Genomic DNA, 12,818 nt, shown 5'->3' with positions numbered 1-12,818 from the left:
CAATCATTCATATCAGCCTCAAAGTATAGGATACTTTAATTTTCAAGGGTGCTCAGTGCTGAGAATAGTTGGAGAAAGTTGGTCTGCATCATTTTCCAGTCTCATTTTAAGTGATCTTTTATGCGTAAGTAAGAAACAAACTTCACGTTGTTTATGACTTAAAGGCTGAAGAGGACTCCCACCTGGAAGGGGCTGTCCCAATCCCTGCTGTGTCTGACAATGGGGCGGCTGACCTGCAACAGGTGATCCAGGCCGTGGTGGATAATGTGTGCTGGCAGATGTCTCTGGACCGAAAGACCACGGCGCTGAAGCAGCTGCAGGGCCACATGTGGAGGGCAGCGTTCACAGCGGGGCGCATGAAGGCAGAGTATGTAGCCGCTCCAGTGACTAAACATTTCGCCATTCCCAAAACCAAATACAGTTTTCACTGGTGTTCTCTCTCCAGCGTTAGTTGTGTGGTTATTAAAGTAGATAAAATCAACAGTCTTTTTATTCTAACAAGTGAATGTGTTGTTTTTTCAAATCTGGGATTAAAGCATTTCACCCGGCTGAATTCCGCAGACCTGCATGTCTGGTTTTGTGGTATGATTGAAGGACTTTTAATGCCAGTTTGAAACAGCCTCCTAGAAAGTAGGAACTTGGACTAAATCATGTTTGATTCTTAGCATATGAGCGACAGCACTGTTGGACTGCTTCCCAGGAGCCTTAGATTATCTGCTTTCTGCTCTGTTAAGAAGTAAGAATGCTATGAAATTAGGTACCCTGTCATTTTGGGGTTACTTAGCGTGTCAGCAGTACCGCTCTGTTCTAAGCTCTTCCAGCAACTTCCACAGACCCTTTGAGTCCTGGTTGTGGAGTTCCTGGGAGCACTTCTGCCAAAGGAGATTCATGAGTCCGGTGTTGTCAAGAAATTCTTAATAAGACACTGCCATTAAGGATTTTAGGCCTTTGCCTGATGTAAACCCTAAGATCCAAGACCGTTTCCAGCTGCGTCTAGTTTTTTGTTTTTCTGTCAAGTGAGATGCCATTCCTTTACTTAGGTACTTTACAAGGGGCTTCCACCTTTTTTTTTTTTTTTTTTAAAGATTTTATTATTTCCTTTTTCTCCCCAAAGCCCCCCGGTACATAGTTGTATATTCTTCGTTGTGGGTTCTTCTAGCTGTGGCATGTGGGACGCCGCCCCAGCGTGGTCTGATGAGCAGCGCCATGTCCGTGCCCAGGACCCGAACCAACGAAACACTGGGCCGCCTGCAGCGGAGCGAGCAAACTCAACCACTCGGCCACGGGGCCAGCCCCAAGGGGCTTCCACCTTTTAAAGGTTGCATTGGAATTTCAGGATAGGCCAATGATCTGGAAATATCAGCTAGCTCACTTTGTAAAACAAGAGAGTGGAGCCAGGAAACTATGCTCACAGGAGTAAGCCATTCCTTCTCTTCATTTTGGTTCCTTAATTGTAAAACCAGGCACTTGAAATAAGTTATCTTAGACTTCTAAGCCCTGCTTTGGAGCAATAACAGCCTGTAAATTCAACGTGGAAAAATCTTGTCTCCCTGAATGCGGAGTAACACTCAAAGTAACCCACAATTATGTGTGCTGGTTTGGAATGGCTTGATCTCTTTCCTTCAATTAGTGCAGTGTGTTAAGCTGTTTTCTCCAGTAGAAGATTTCTCTGACGTTTTCCAGTTAATCTTTTAAAGATGACTGGTTCCACCTCTCAAGTTCCTTGTGCTTCTCGTTTCACCCATCTCCTGTGAGGTTATTTCCACCACTAAGTGGAAGGTGCTGTAGGACCAGTAAACAAGGCTGAGTGTCAGGAATCAGGAAACCAGACACTGTTTGCTGATGAGCTAATGTGAGATGGTACAAGGCTGCTAAGTGATTTCTTACATAATTTTTTTTCTATATAGTAAAACTTTAGGTTTTCTTAGTTCTCAAGAAATGTGGTTCCATTTTCCAGCCAATCAAAGATTAATAGCTTTGAGCCCCCAAGTGCTTTTTCTTTAATTGTTTGGCTGCATTTCCATGCTTTCTTGAGGCACACTGGACATAATTTAACCTTTTCTTGTTATGAATTACATCAAAGATTACATAATAGTACAATATTTTTGTTTGCTTTTTTGAGTTCCTTGGGAATTTAAAAAATCACTCTTATTTCATCCCTTTATCTGTAATCTCTTTTTTTGGGGGTGGGGGGGTGAGGAAGATTGGCTCTGAGGTAACATCCGTGCCAGTCTTCCTCTATTTTGTATGTGGGACGCCACCACTGCATAGCTTGAGTCACTGGTGTGTAGGTCCGAACCCGGGATCTGAACGGGCAAACCCTGGGCCACCAAAGCAGAGCGGGCAAACTTAACCGCTATGCCACTGGGCCAGCCCCATGCAATCACTTTTTACTGTCATTAGTTGGGCTGTCAGGAACTGTTCTGTCCACCTAAATTGTTGCTTCTAATCTGCTGTGATCCTGGATCTCCAGTGACACACTTGTTAGATCTGCAGGAGTTCACAGTCTCATGGAGTTGTTTCTTGTGGTGACTATTTGGGCACAAATAGAGAAACTCGTGGCAACTAGTTTGGCTGGTTTTTATCTGGCTGGATAACACGTTCCTGCATTTTAACTCATGGTCTTCCCTCTAGGTTCTTTGAAGATGTAGTTCCAGCAGTCAGGAAATGGAGAGAGGCCGGAATGAAGGTGTATATCTATTCTTCAGGGAGTGTGGAGGCACAGAAACTCTTATTTGGGCATTCTACAGAGGGAGATATTCTTGAGGTAGGTTACCTGATTACTTTGTTTTTTGACACTATCAAAGCATGAAATAATGAATGTTAAAGGAATGTGCTACAGTTATAAGCTAAATCTCCATTCAGATACTTGTATTTATATTTGCCAAGCAAGTTGTACAGAGAAGTGGAAAAATTGGGGAATACGTTATAGGGAAGGCTAATGTTTCTGTGGTACCAGTCTTTGCATCAAATGTTCTTAAACTTAGTTGGCATAAAGATCACCTGGGGAGTTTATTAAAACTGTAGGTCCCTGGGCCCTGCTTCCTAGCAAATCTGACTCAGCACATCTGGGGTGGGAATCAGGAATCTGCATTTTTAAATATCCAGCGTAAGTGATTCTGATGTCAGTAGTACTAGGACCAACTTTATGTGTGTGCGGATAAAAAATACAGCTAAATAAGACTTGAGCTAGCTTGTAAATCAACTATGTTGCCAATATTAGAAAATTGTCAACCCAAAGGAAACTAAATGGCCTGCTTCTTTTGATTGTTTAAAGTAGCAGGTAAGATGTAAAATAGTGGCACATGCCACTATCCAAAAAAAACACACGAACTTCTTGAATGCGGCAGACTACAAGGTGGATTCATTTGTTTTGGCACTTTGGAGAGAGAGAGAGATTTTATTTCAGCCAAAACAACACTCTCATGTAAGAGAATTGAGCATATTATTAAACTGATAAATCAAGGCCACCTATTACATTTCTTGTGCATGAGAAAATTCCTGCCATCCCTCTGTCCCACCATCCCTACACCCCCTGGAGGACAGGTTGGTCATTGGGAAAAGGGAATACATTTAGGATTTTACAAAGAAATGCTGACTGAATAAGGCTGAACTTAGAGATATGCAGTAGGTCACTCAATCAACTGTTTTTTTAAATAAATATTTGTTGAGCCTCTACCCTATACAGAGAACACTTTGGCTTTGGAGATGGTTAAATTCTCATTTTAGTACTTCTCTGCTTTTCATCTTAGTTTTTTTTTTTTAATCTTAGTTTTAAATCAAACATCAAATCAGTAATACAGCTCCTTAATTATTGGTAACTGTTCTCTGAATACAGATGTAAACTCCTTTTCTGCTCTCTCTGATGAATCAGATAATACGATGATGGTAGGCAGGACACAGTCCTTACCTGCCTAATTCAATAATACAGGTTTATTCTCCAGTTACTAAGTGAGGCCAGCTTGAGAGAGGAAATATGCAAAAGCAATCTTAACTGTTAAAAGTTAAAAAAATCATAATATTACTAGTACCTTAATTTGTCTTTGAATGATCGTTAGGCTTGTTTTTAGTCTGAGAAGTTCTGAAAACATTTAAAAGATCACTTTATAATACCTGATCCTAAATGTGGACTTATTTTAATTACTGTCAGTTAAATTAGCAAGTCATACATTTCACCCCAGTTATTTCTAAGATGGCAAGGGTATATTTTAGCTCTTGGGTAGAATTTCAAAATGTTTTAATTAGAAAATGAAAGTTTCTTGAAAGTAAAGTAACAGCTTATTAATGAGGCAGGTTAAAGAAATCTTTGTTCTGGGCTCAAAAGGACAGTGTTCAGATTTCGTCAGGAATGAAACTCAGTCCAATAAGCAGTGTGAGTGCAAATAGTATTTTAAGGATGGAAAGTAGGGCATGTATATTTTAAAAGATTTTGGATGTAAAATTAGTGCTCATCTAAGAAAACCGAGTAGATTATAAAGTGATCTTATATACATTTAATTGGTAGTGTTCTTTTTCCAAATGTTTATTTCTATAAAGTCTTACTTTATATTTACTTTTTATAGCCTCCATAAAGTTCTCTATTAAGTAGACTTTCAGTGAGTGTTTATTGAGTGGATGAAGTCACCATGATTGTCCCATGTTTCAGAGATGGGGATGAGAGACACGGGTTCGGGTGGCAAGTGGATCTGGAGCATCAGTCTTCCTCTTCCTTCTCTCTGTTCAGCTTTTTGATGGTCACTTTGATACCAAGATTGGACACAAAGTGGAGAGTGAGAGTTATCGAAAGATTGCAGACAGCATTGGGTGCTCGACCAACAACATCTTGTTTCTGACAGATGTAACTCTAGGTGAGTAATCTGACTTCCTGTATTGTATACTCTAGGATAGGAGCTGAGCCTAACACTGCGAGCACATTGCCTCTTTAAAGAAAGTCTATGTGCGGACCCTTGAAAAATAAAACAGTTTTATAAAAAGAAAGAGCCAACCTACCTGCCTCCCTCTCCATTGACCCATCTTTGGGCATTGTGTGTGGGGAAGTAGCGTTGGAAAGACTAATTCTTCTCGTTTTAACTCATCCTTGGTTCCCCATCCATCCCTCTGCATACACACACACTCTCTCTGATGAGACGGGAAAATAAGAAGACTTAAGGGTGGGAAGGAGCATGCGGGCAAGAGTGTGAGGGTAGGTGCATGGCTAGTTAAGGACAGTAAGGTCACAGAGGACCTGCATCAAATGTGTTTAACAGCAGTAAGGTCTGCTATACACCCTCAGAAAAAAGAGAGAGAGAAAGAGGGCTGTAGTTGGAGTGATTTTGTCTTACTGTCATTCCAGTTGATGAGCACTGCCCGTGGTGAGTGGAACCTCATCTCCACCTTCCCTCAGGTGGTCTCAGTCCCCCAGCCTCCCCTCACATTGTGGTCTTTAGGCCTCACTGCATGTGATTCACCTGTTTATAAAGATAGACATCTTTTTTTTTTTTTAAAGATTTTATTTTTTATTTTTTTTTCCTTTTTCTCCCCCAAGCCCCCCAGTACATAGTTGTATATTCTTCGTTGTGGGTCTTTCTAGTTGTGGTATGTGGGACGCTGCCTCAGCGTGGTTTGATGAGCAGTGCCATGTCCGTGCCCAGGATTTGAACCAACGAAACACTGGGCCGCCTGCAGCGGAGTGCGCGAACTTAACCACTCAGCCACGGGGCCAGCCCCTGAGATAGACATCTTTTTTGCCCAGCATGGCCCTCTTTATTATATACGATACGTTTGCATATGCGTTATTATTTAAGGACTGAATGCACAAAACAGTATATACTATACTCTATTGGCAATTTAGGTGATTTCAATAGTAGTTTTGACCAAATGTAAAACTCGCACTCCAGCGTCTGTGTAAGAATGTGAGTGCTCTAGAGATTTACAGGAAGAAGTGGTAGTGGGTGAGGAAGCAAGGAGCAACAAGCGAGGAGGTAGAGGGTGTTGGGGGGAGGTGGTCTCTGTGGTTCTTACCTGAAAGCCCCTGGTTGATGAGGCTTTCCCAGACTCCTCCCCCGCCCCCCCTCCCGGCTCCAGCTTTTGATTGCGTGGTCATTCTCCTTAGTTTATGCATCTCCCAGGGAGTCTACTTTTGGTGTGTTATAATTGCACTTGTATTTGAGGGCAGTTTTACATATTTGTGTTTCTTCCCCTCATCTTGGATTGTAAGTTTCTGTTTACCTCCAGAACAGGCCTTTGTGTACTGCGTAGCCGCTCTGATTACCTCCAGAACAGGCCTTTGTGTACTGTGTAGCCGCTCTGACATACCGTGTCTGTGCTGGCAGGCTGGGGAAGGGAAGGGCCTTAGGGAAAAGAGGGGGCAGAGGAGTGCTCTCTTGCCTGGTAGACTCCACCTGACTCCTGGGCCCCTGGGCAATATTCCTCTCTCTAGACCTTATGTCTATTGTCCCAGAACTGGAGCCACCCCTACTCACAAGGACTTTCAGAGGTAGGGCCCACGGCAAGTCTAGGCTGCTGACAAAAGCATCCTATTGGAGGTGGTGTGTGTGAGCTATATTCTTTCTTGGCTGCTGACCCTTGAGCTTTTGGTCTGTTGTGTCAGGCATAAGTTATAGGTATATAAGCAAGCACTAATTTGCTAAGCAGTTTAGCAGTTTTTTAAGAAAATCTTAACCGGCACAGATCATCTAATGCCTTTAGGAAGTTATAATGTTTTCCAGAGAAAGAGAGGTAGAACAGGCTTCATTTTACCTGACGTGCAATGGACATCCAGTAATTGTTTCTGTCTCTGTTACATTTCAGGCCTTGGTGGATCTAGATTGGAATTTTTGATGTAGGTAGATGGTACCAGAATGCTGCCATTTCTTGCCTTGAGTTTTGAAAACTCAGCAGATTTAGGGGAGATGACCCTCTGTCCTGCATCTCCTGTCAGCTTCATAGGCCAAGGGTTTCTACAAACTGTTGTCTCATTTTTGTATATCCTGGAAACTGTATGTTTATGTGTCTTATTGCACTGAAGTAGAGAGTCAGACGCACGGACACGCTGCTTCAAGGTTCATTGTGTAACTAGGTAGCCAGGCCACATGAATGTACCATCAACGAGCATTAGCCTCAACAACCGCCATTTCGCCTGGCTTCTACTTTGAACTAAATGTACTGTAGATATTTGTCTGTCATATTTCTGTATAGAAACCTTTGACTGATTCAAAGCTACGATATCCCCTCTTCCTTGAATGGCTTTGGGGGGCTTCGAGTGCTGGGCTCGGGAGGTTGCTTTACTGACAGCATAGGTTGGGGGCAGTGCCAGCAGTTTCTGTGAGGAATGATAATTTGAAGATCTTTTGCTTTGTTTTGCTCCTATGGAAAGGAGATAGGCCTTGCTCAGCTGAGTTGAGTCTAACTGGTTTAATCTGTGAATTGCTTTTCTTCAATCATTCTTTGCTTTTCCATTTAATCATCAAAAGGGGCACTTGGAGATGAAAATCCTTGGTTAGCCCTCTATTTAATTTCCCTAGCACTTTGGATGGTAAGTTTCTTCAGGCTTAGAATTAGAGATCTGCTTTGTGGCTGGAGCTCCCCACAAGGTCTGCCTGCCCTGAGCATTCTGGGATTGAGTGTATTATGATCCCCAGACCTTCACTCTATCCCCTACTTTTTGGTTACATTATAACCCCTGCCCTAAGACCACTTAGAGCTTCTTATTCTTGTCTCTAGCCACATTTTTTTTCTAGCTGCCATCATAGTACATCTATAATTTCAAGTCTTTCTCTTTTCACTTAAGCCATTTCCTTAGGCCGTATACCAGAAACTATTCTTAATTTTAGAGAATAGAGATAATCTCCGAGTTGGCCCTAAAATGAAATTTGCTGTTTGAGTCCTCCACAAGGAGGTTTTATTCCTGCCCCTTGTCTTCTGCCAACCCAATGCGTGGTTAGGCAGCAGGGCCAGAACTGGGCTCATCTGTAACTGGGATGGGGCTAGGCAGCTGGCTGCTTGCCTTGCTCTTTTCTGTTATCTCTGATCCTGTGTGTTGGTACCACGTGTCCAGACTTCCATCACCAAGGCAGAATGGAAGACTAAGTTCATATTCCAAATAATACCCAAGTATGAAAGAGAGAACTGAAAGCCTTTTTCCCCCTGGAGGACAGGAAAGAGGTCCCGGGTTTTAAGTCAAGTATGAGTTAAGTGTCTCAATATTATACCAAAGAACAAGTAGATGCTTAGGGACCACACTTTGCCCCCTGGAGATCTAGGTAAGAGGCTGAATGTGAAACAGCCACTGGCTAGTGTTGAGTCCCACGTGGATCATGATGGCTCAGCGTGGTGGAGATGCTGGGCTGCTAGTCAGGAGGAAAGCTTTGCTTGTGGCAGTCAGGCTAGGAACTGGGGGTGAGTAGAACGTCATCTGCAGAGCTGGCCTCAGGAGGGATTCCACACACAGGGGGCAGTGGTCAGCACTCTGCTCTAGGAAGGTGACAGCCTTCTCACAGGAAGAGCAGAAGACAGACACTGGTGGAGGTGGATAGAGGCAGAGACATTGGCTCTCTCTGGACTTTCTTACCTCCCTGCGTACCGCTGCCCTTTAATTAATCCATTCAGATGCTGCGACTGTTTTCCGAAAGGTTGAGAAACTGCTGAGGTTTTTTATTACACCAAATCTAAATTCCATAGAACATATTTCAGATTCTTCACCAGTTTTTGTTTTTTTTAAAGATTGGCACCTGAGCTAACAACTGTTGCCAATCTTTTTTTTCCCCCAAATCCCCCCAGTACATAGTTGTACATTTTAGTTGTGGGTCCTTCTAGTTGTGGCATGTGGGGCACCACTTCAGCGTGGCCTGATGAGCAGTGCCATGTCTGTGCCTAGGATCTGAACTGGCGAAACCCTGGGCCACCGAAGAGGAGCACGTGAACTTAGCCACTCGGCCACGAGGCCGGCCCCATCTTCATGTTCTGCTTTCTCTGTCCAAGTGTGCTCCGTCTCTCTGACCTGTGTCCTATCTCCCACACAGACTTGCTCCTTTCTTCCAATATTTACGTGTATATTTTATGTCTGCCTAGAATGCCTCCTCTCTTAGCAATTTTCTTTCCTTGAAACTTCTGATCAAAACTCACCCTCTGTGCAGAGGAGTGATTTGTTACATTGCAGATACTAATTCAGTAGTTCCACACTGGGGACCTGAGATGCTGCATTTTTAACAACAGTGCAGTGTGATTCCCACAGTGCTGAGCCACAGACCACATTTGGGGTAGGAGTGCTGTAGAGCAGGGGTTGGCAAACATGTTCTGTAAAGGGTCAGATAGTAAATATTTTAGGCTTTGCAGGTCCTACAGTCTGTCACAACCATTCAGCCCTGTCCTGGTAGTGGACAAGCAGCTGTATAGATAGTGCACAAATGAATGGGCATGACTGTGTTCCTCTGAAACTTTATTTACAAAAGCAGGTGGCAGGCTGTTGTTGTTGACATAATTTGCTGACCGTTGTTCCAGAGCACAGACCTTAGAGTCAGATTCACAATGTCAGACTTTAGCTAGCTTCAAACCACTTGCTAGCTCTCAGTTTCCATATCCATAGAACAGGGATAGTAGTACTAACCATGTCAGGGTTGTTGTGAAGGTTTAGGTAAGAATGGGAGCTCCATGAAGGCAGGAGCCTTGTTTTCTTCACATATCCCTGTTCCTAGAATAGTACCTGGCACATAGTAGATGCTAAGTTAATATAAGATGTTAGCTGTTATCTTTCACATGGAAACAAAATGGAGAGAGGAATGTAACCCAAGGTGTATTAGAGATATCCCCTGCAATACCTGGGTTACCTAGTTTCATTTTACTAGTCCTGTTTTTACTTCTACCCACCATGCAGTCATCTATCTTGAGGCACTCGGTGTGATGAGGAGAGAGGCAACAGGTAATAATGTGCCAATTCATATTGTCATGATACAGCTAGATACAAGGTGTTAAAGGAGCACACAGGCTGCTCCAGTACAGATGGTGGTGGTTCTGGAAGATAAGATATTTGAGCTGAAAATCAAAGAGTAGGAATTTGCCAGGCAAAGAAGATGGGCAGCCCAGCCAGCGGGTATGACCAATTTGAGCTCCAGATGTGGGAGCAGGTATTTTGGTCTGATTAGATCATAGAATACTGTTTGTCCCACATCTGCTTAAGTGGTGTTCCTACTGACAGCCTGCTGTCTGGGGACAGCTCAGGTTTCTGTAGGACTGATGGGAGGGTGCGGAGGGAGATTATGCACAGAACGTGGCTCTGATTTCTGCACTCATAAGCACCTGATAAAAGCTCAAAAATCTCGGACACACTGCCATTCTAGTCTGTCAGGTACAGTTATATACTTTTAAAATTTTTATTTTTAGGTTAAAAATTGTGTGAAAGAAAGAATGATGCAGTCAGACCCCCATGTACCCATCTTCCAGCTTCAACAATTATCAAATCAGGGCCAGGCTTCTTTCTTATATTCCCACAGCCCCCTGATTACTTTGAAGCAAATCTCAGACATGATGTTTTGACATTTCTGACCCATATTTTGATTTTCACAGAGGCCAGTGCTGCGGAGGAAGCGGATGTGCATGTAGCCGTGGTGGTGAGACCTGGTAACGCGGGCTTAACGGATGATGAGAAGACCCACTACAGCCTCATCACCTCCTTCGGCGAACTGGACCTGCCTGCCTCACCCTAGGCGCTTCAGAGGACCTCGGAGGACACGACACTGTCTCCACGGATTGTCCCTGTAGTCTAGTTCTGTTCTAATGGTGAAAGTAACTTACTTAAAGGAATACATAGATAGACACACGTATGTATGCAAGCATATATATGTGTATGTTCGAATTACCTTTCACAGGCGATTAAGTGGAAAAAAAATCTGTTCCTTATTTAAAGATGCTTTATATGTAGACATTGTTTGAAACCACAACTTTAACCTTTATTGAGGGCAAAATATACTGGATAGAAGAAATTGCTACAATACAGATCGAATGTGTTATGTTTATCAAGTTGTGCACAAAAATGGAAAGGTAGGTTTGAGAAGTTATTCAGAAGCCTTGTTGTTTTAAAAACTGGAAGTATTCTAAAGACTTATTCTTAATAATCATCCTCCCTATATACAAAAGACAAAGCTGTTTGTTTCTGCTCCAAAAGAGAGCAAAATTGGGAAAGGAAACTCATTTGAGTCTTGATTAATAAAGTGTCACTTAAGAAACTTGCTAATCATCGTGGCACTCACAGCAAGCAGTTGCCTTACCAATGAAAATGGTGCATTGATGCAACAGCTAAAATAGAAATGTGGTTCTTAATGTTTAACAAAACCGTCCTAATCCTGCCAGTTGTTGTCGTTATAGATTTTATAGTCACCTTTCTAACTACTTAGCACAGTTTGAGAATATATGTTAATTGCTATTTACTATTAAAGAAAGGTTTACTGAAATCACTCCATAAGACCTAGAAGAGCCCTAATGTGTAATATTTTCCTCTGAAATAGATGTGAGAAATGTAAATTTTATAATAGCATTATTTATCCTGGTTCAGTTCTGATGGGATGTCATGTCAATTTCATGTTGTGATTAATAAAAACATTTTCTTCTTCACTCAGTTTTATGTAGGCCCCTAAACTATACCACATAGTGCCATAAGCAAAAGAGAAAGTAAAGAGAGATTGAAAAATGAGAATTTTATTTTAGTTTTTGCCTTAATTGTGTATGTGTGGGGTATGGGTATGCATGTGTTTTAATGGAATACCACTAGAAACTCATTGACTGTTATTTGAGTTATGTGTGCATATATAGCTAACCTCATTGGTCATTATTTCATTTGGATGGTAAGCATTCAGGAAATAAATGGGGTTTCTTAGATTTTTGAGAATCTTATATTTGAGTTATAGAAGATAGGATATTTATTGAAGGAGGCAATTATTCTCATAATTAATCAAGAAAAACTGCAATAAATCTTGGAGGAATAATTTTGGAAATGTTTTGAATAAGGAAAAGGAATTAGCCTTGCAAGTATGAGAGGACAAGGAATATAAAAGATTTTATGTTGATAATTTTTATCTTCTAATAGCTAATTAAGAAATCTAAGGATTATGAAAATATAGAAGAGTAGTAAAAGGGAAATGAATTTAAGTGAATCTTAGAAATAGGAGTAATTTGTAAATAATAGCAAAGCTGCAAATGGTAATAAAAGGCTGAACTTCATACAATTTCTGAAAAAGCTCATGAGAAGACGACAGAAAAAGATGTCACTTAAGATAGTAAAGGAATAATTGGAAAAGTAGGGAAGCAATGAGAGAAAGTTATGCACCAGGGTCTAGTTTAGAAAAGAATTTAAGGAAAAGAGGGTGCTCAGTATCTAGTCAGCAGAGATGTGAGGTGGAGAAGCGTCTCAGTCCGTTCAGGCCGCTGTAACAAAATACTAAGAGACTGGGGGGCTTCTAAACAACAAAATTTTATTTCTCACAGTTCTGGAGGCTGGGAAGTCCAAGATCAAGGTGCTGGCAAATTCAGTGTCTGGTGAGGGCCTGTTCCCCCACAGACCACAGTTTTCTCTCTAACCTCACATAGCAGAAGGGGCAGAGGAGCTTTCTTGGGCCTCTTTTATAAGGACACTAAGCCCATTCATGAGGACTCTGTCAAAGGCCTCCCAAAGGCCCCACCTCCAAGTACATCACCTTCGGGGTTAGATTTGACATATGAATTTGGTAAAAAGGGTACCAGAAAAACTATAGTTAATTGAGTAGTTGAGGATGGAGATAGATACAAAAATTAAGAGAAAGTTGCAGTATCAGATTCATTTTGTGAAAGTAGGGTGTGAAAGGAAGAGAAAA

At 42.0% G+C, this 12,818-nt stretch overlaps 1 protein-coding gene across 1 annotated transcript in view; it reads left to right on the top strand.

The window, feature by feature from the left end:
- The window catches only part of ENOPH1 (enolase-phosphatase 1), a 32,382-nt gene extending 20,717 nt beyond the window's left edge, over positions 1–11,665 (top strand). Inside the window, exons 3-6 of the mRNA XM_001493012.7 lie at positions 165–367; positions 2,635–2,767; positions 4,724–4,847; positions 10,540–11,665. Coding sequence (XP_001493062.1) covers positions 165–367; positions 2,635–2,767; positions 4,724–4,847; positions 10,540–10,679 — 600 coding nt within the window. The 3' untranslated portion in view covers positions 10,680–11,665. The remainder of the gene's footprint in view (positions 1–164; positions 368–2,634; positions 2,768–4,723; positions 4,848–10,539) is intronic.
- The last annotated feature ends 1,153 nt before the right edge of the window (positions 11,666–12,818 follow it).

This window comes from Equus caballus, chromosome 3 (assembly GCF_041296265.1).
Source record: "Equus caballus isolate H_3958 breed thoroughbred chromosome 3, TB-T2T, whole genome shotgun sequence".
NCBI classification, from domain to species: domain Eukaryota; kingdom Metazoa; phylum Chordata; class Mammalia; order Perissodactyla; family Equidae; genus Equus; species Equus caballus.
The sequence above is the reverse complement of the archived record's forward strand: the minus strand, read 5'-3'. Positions and strand labels throughout refer to the sequence as shown.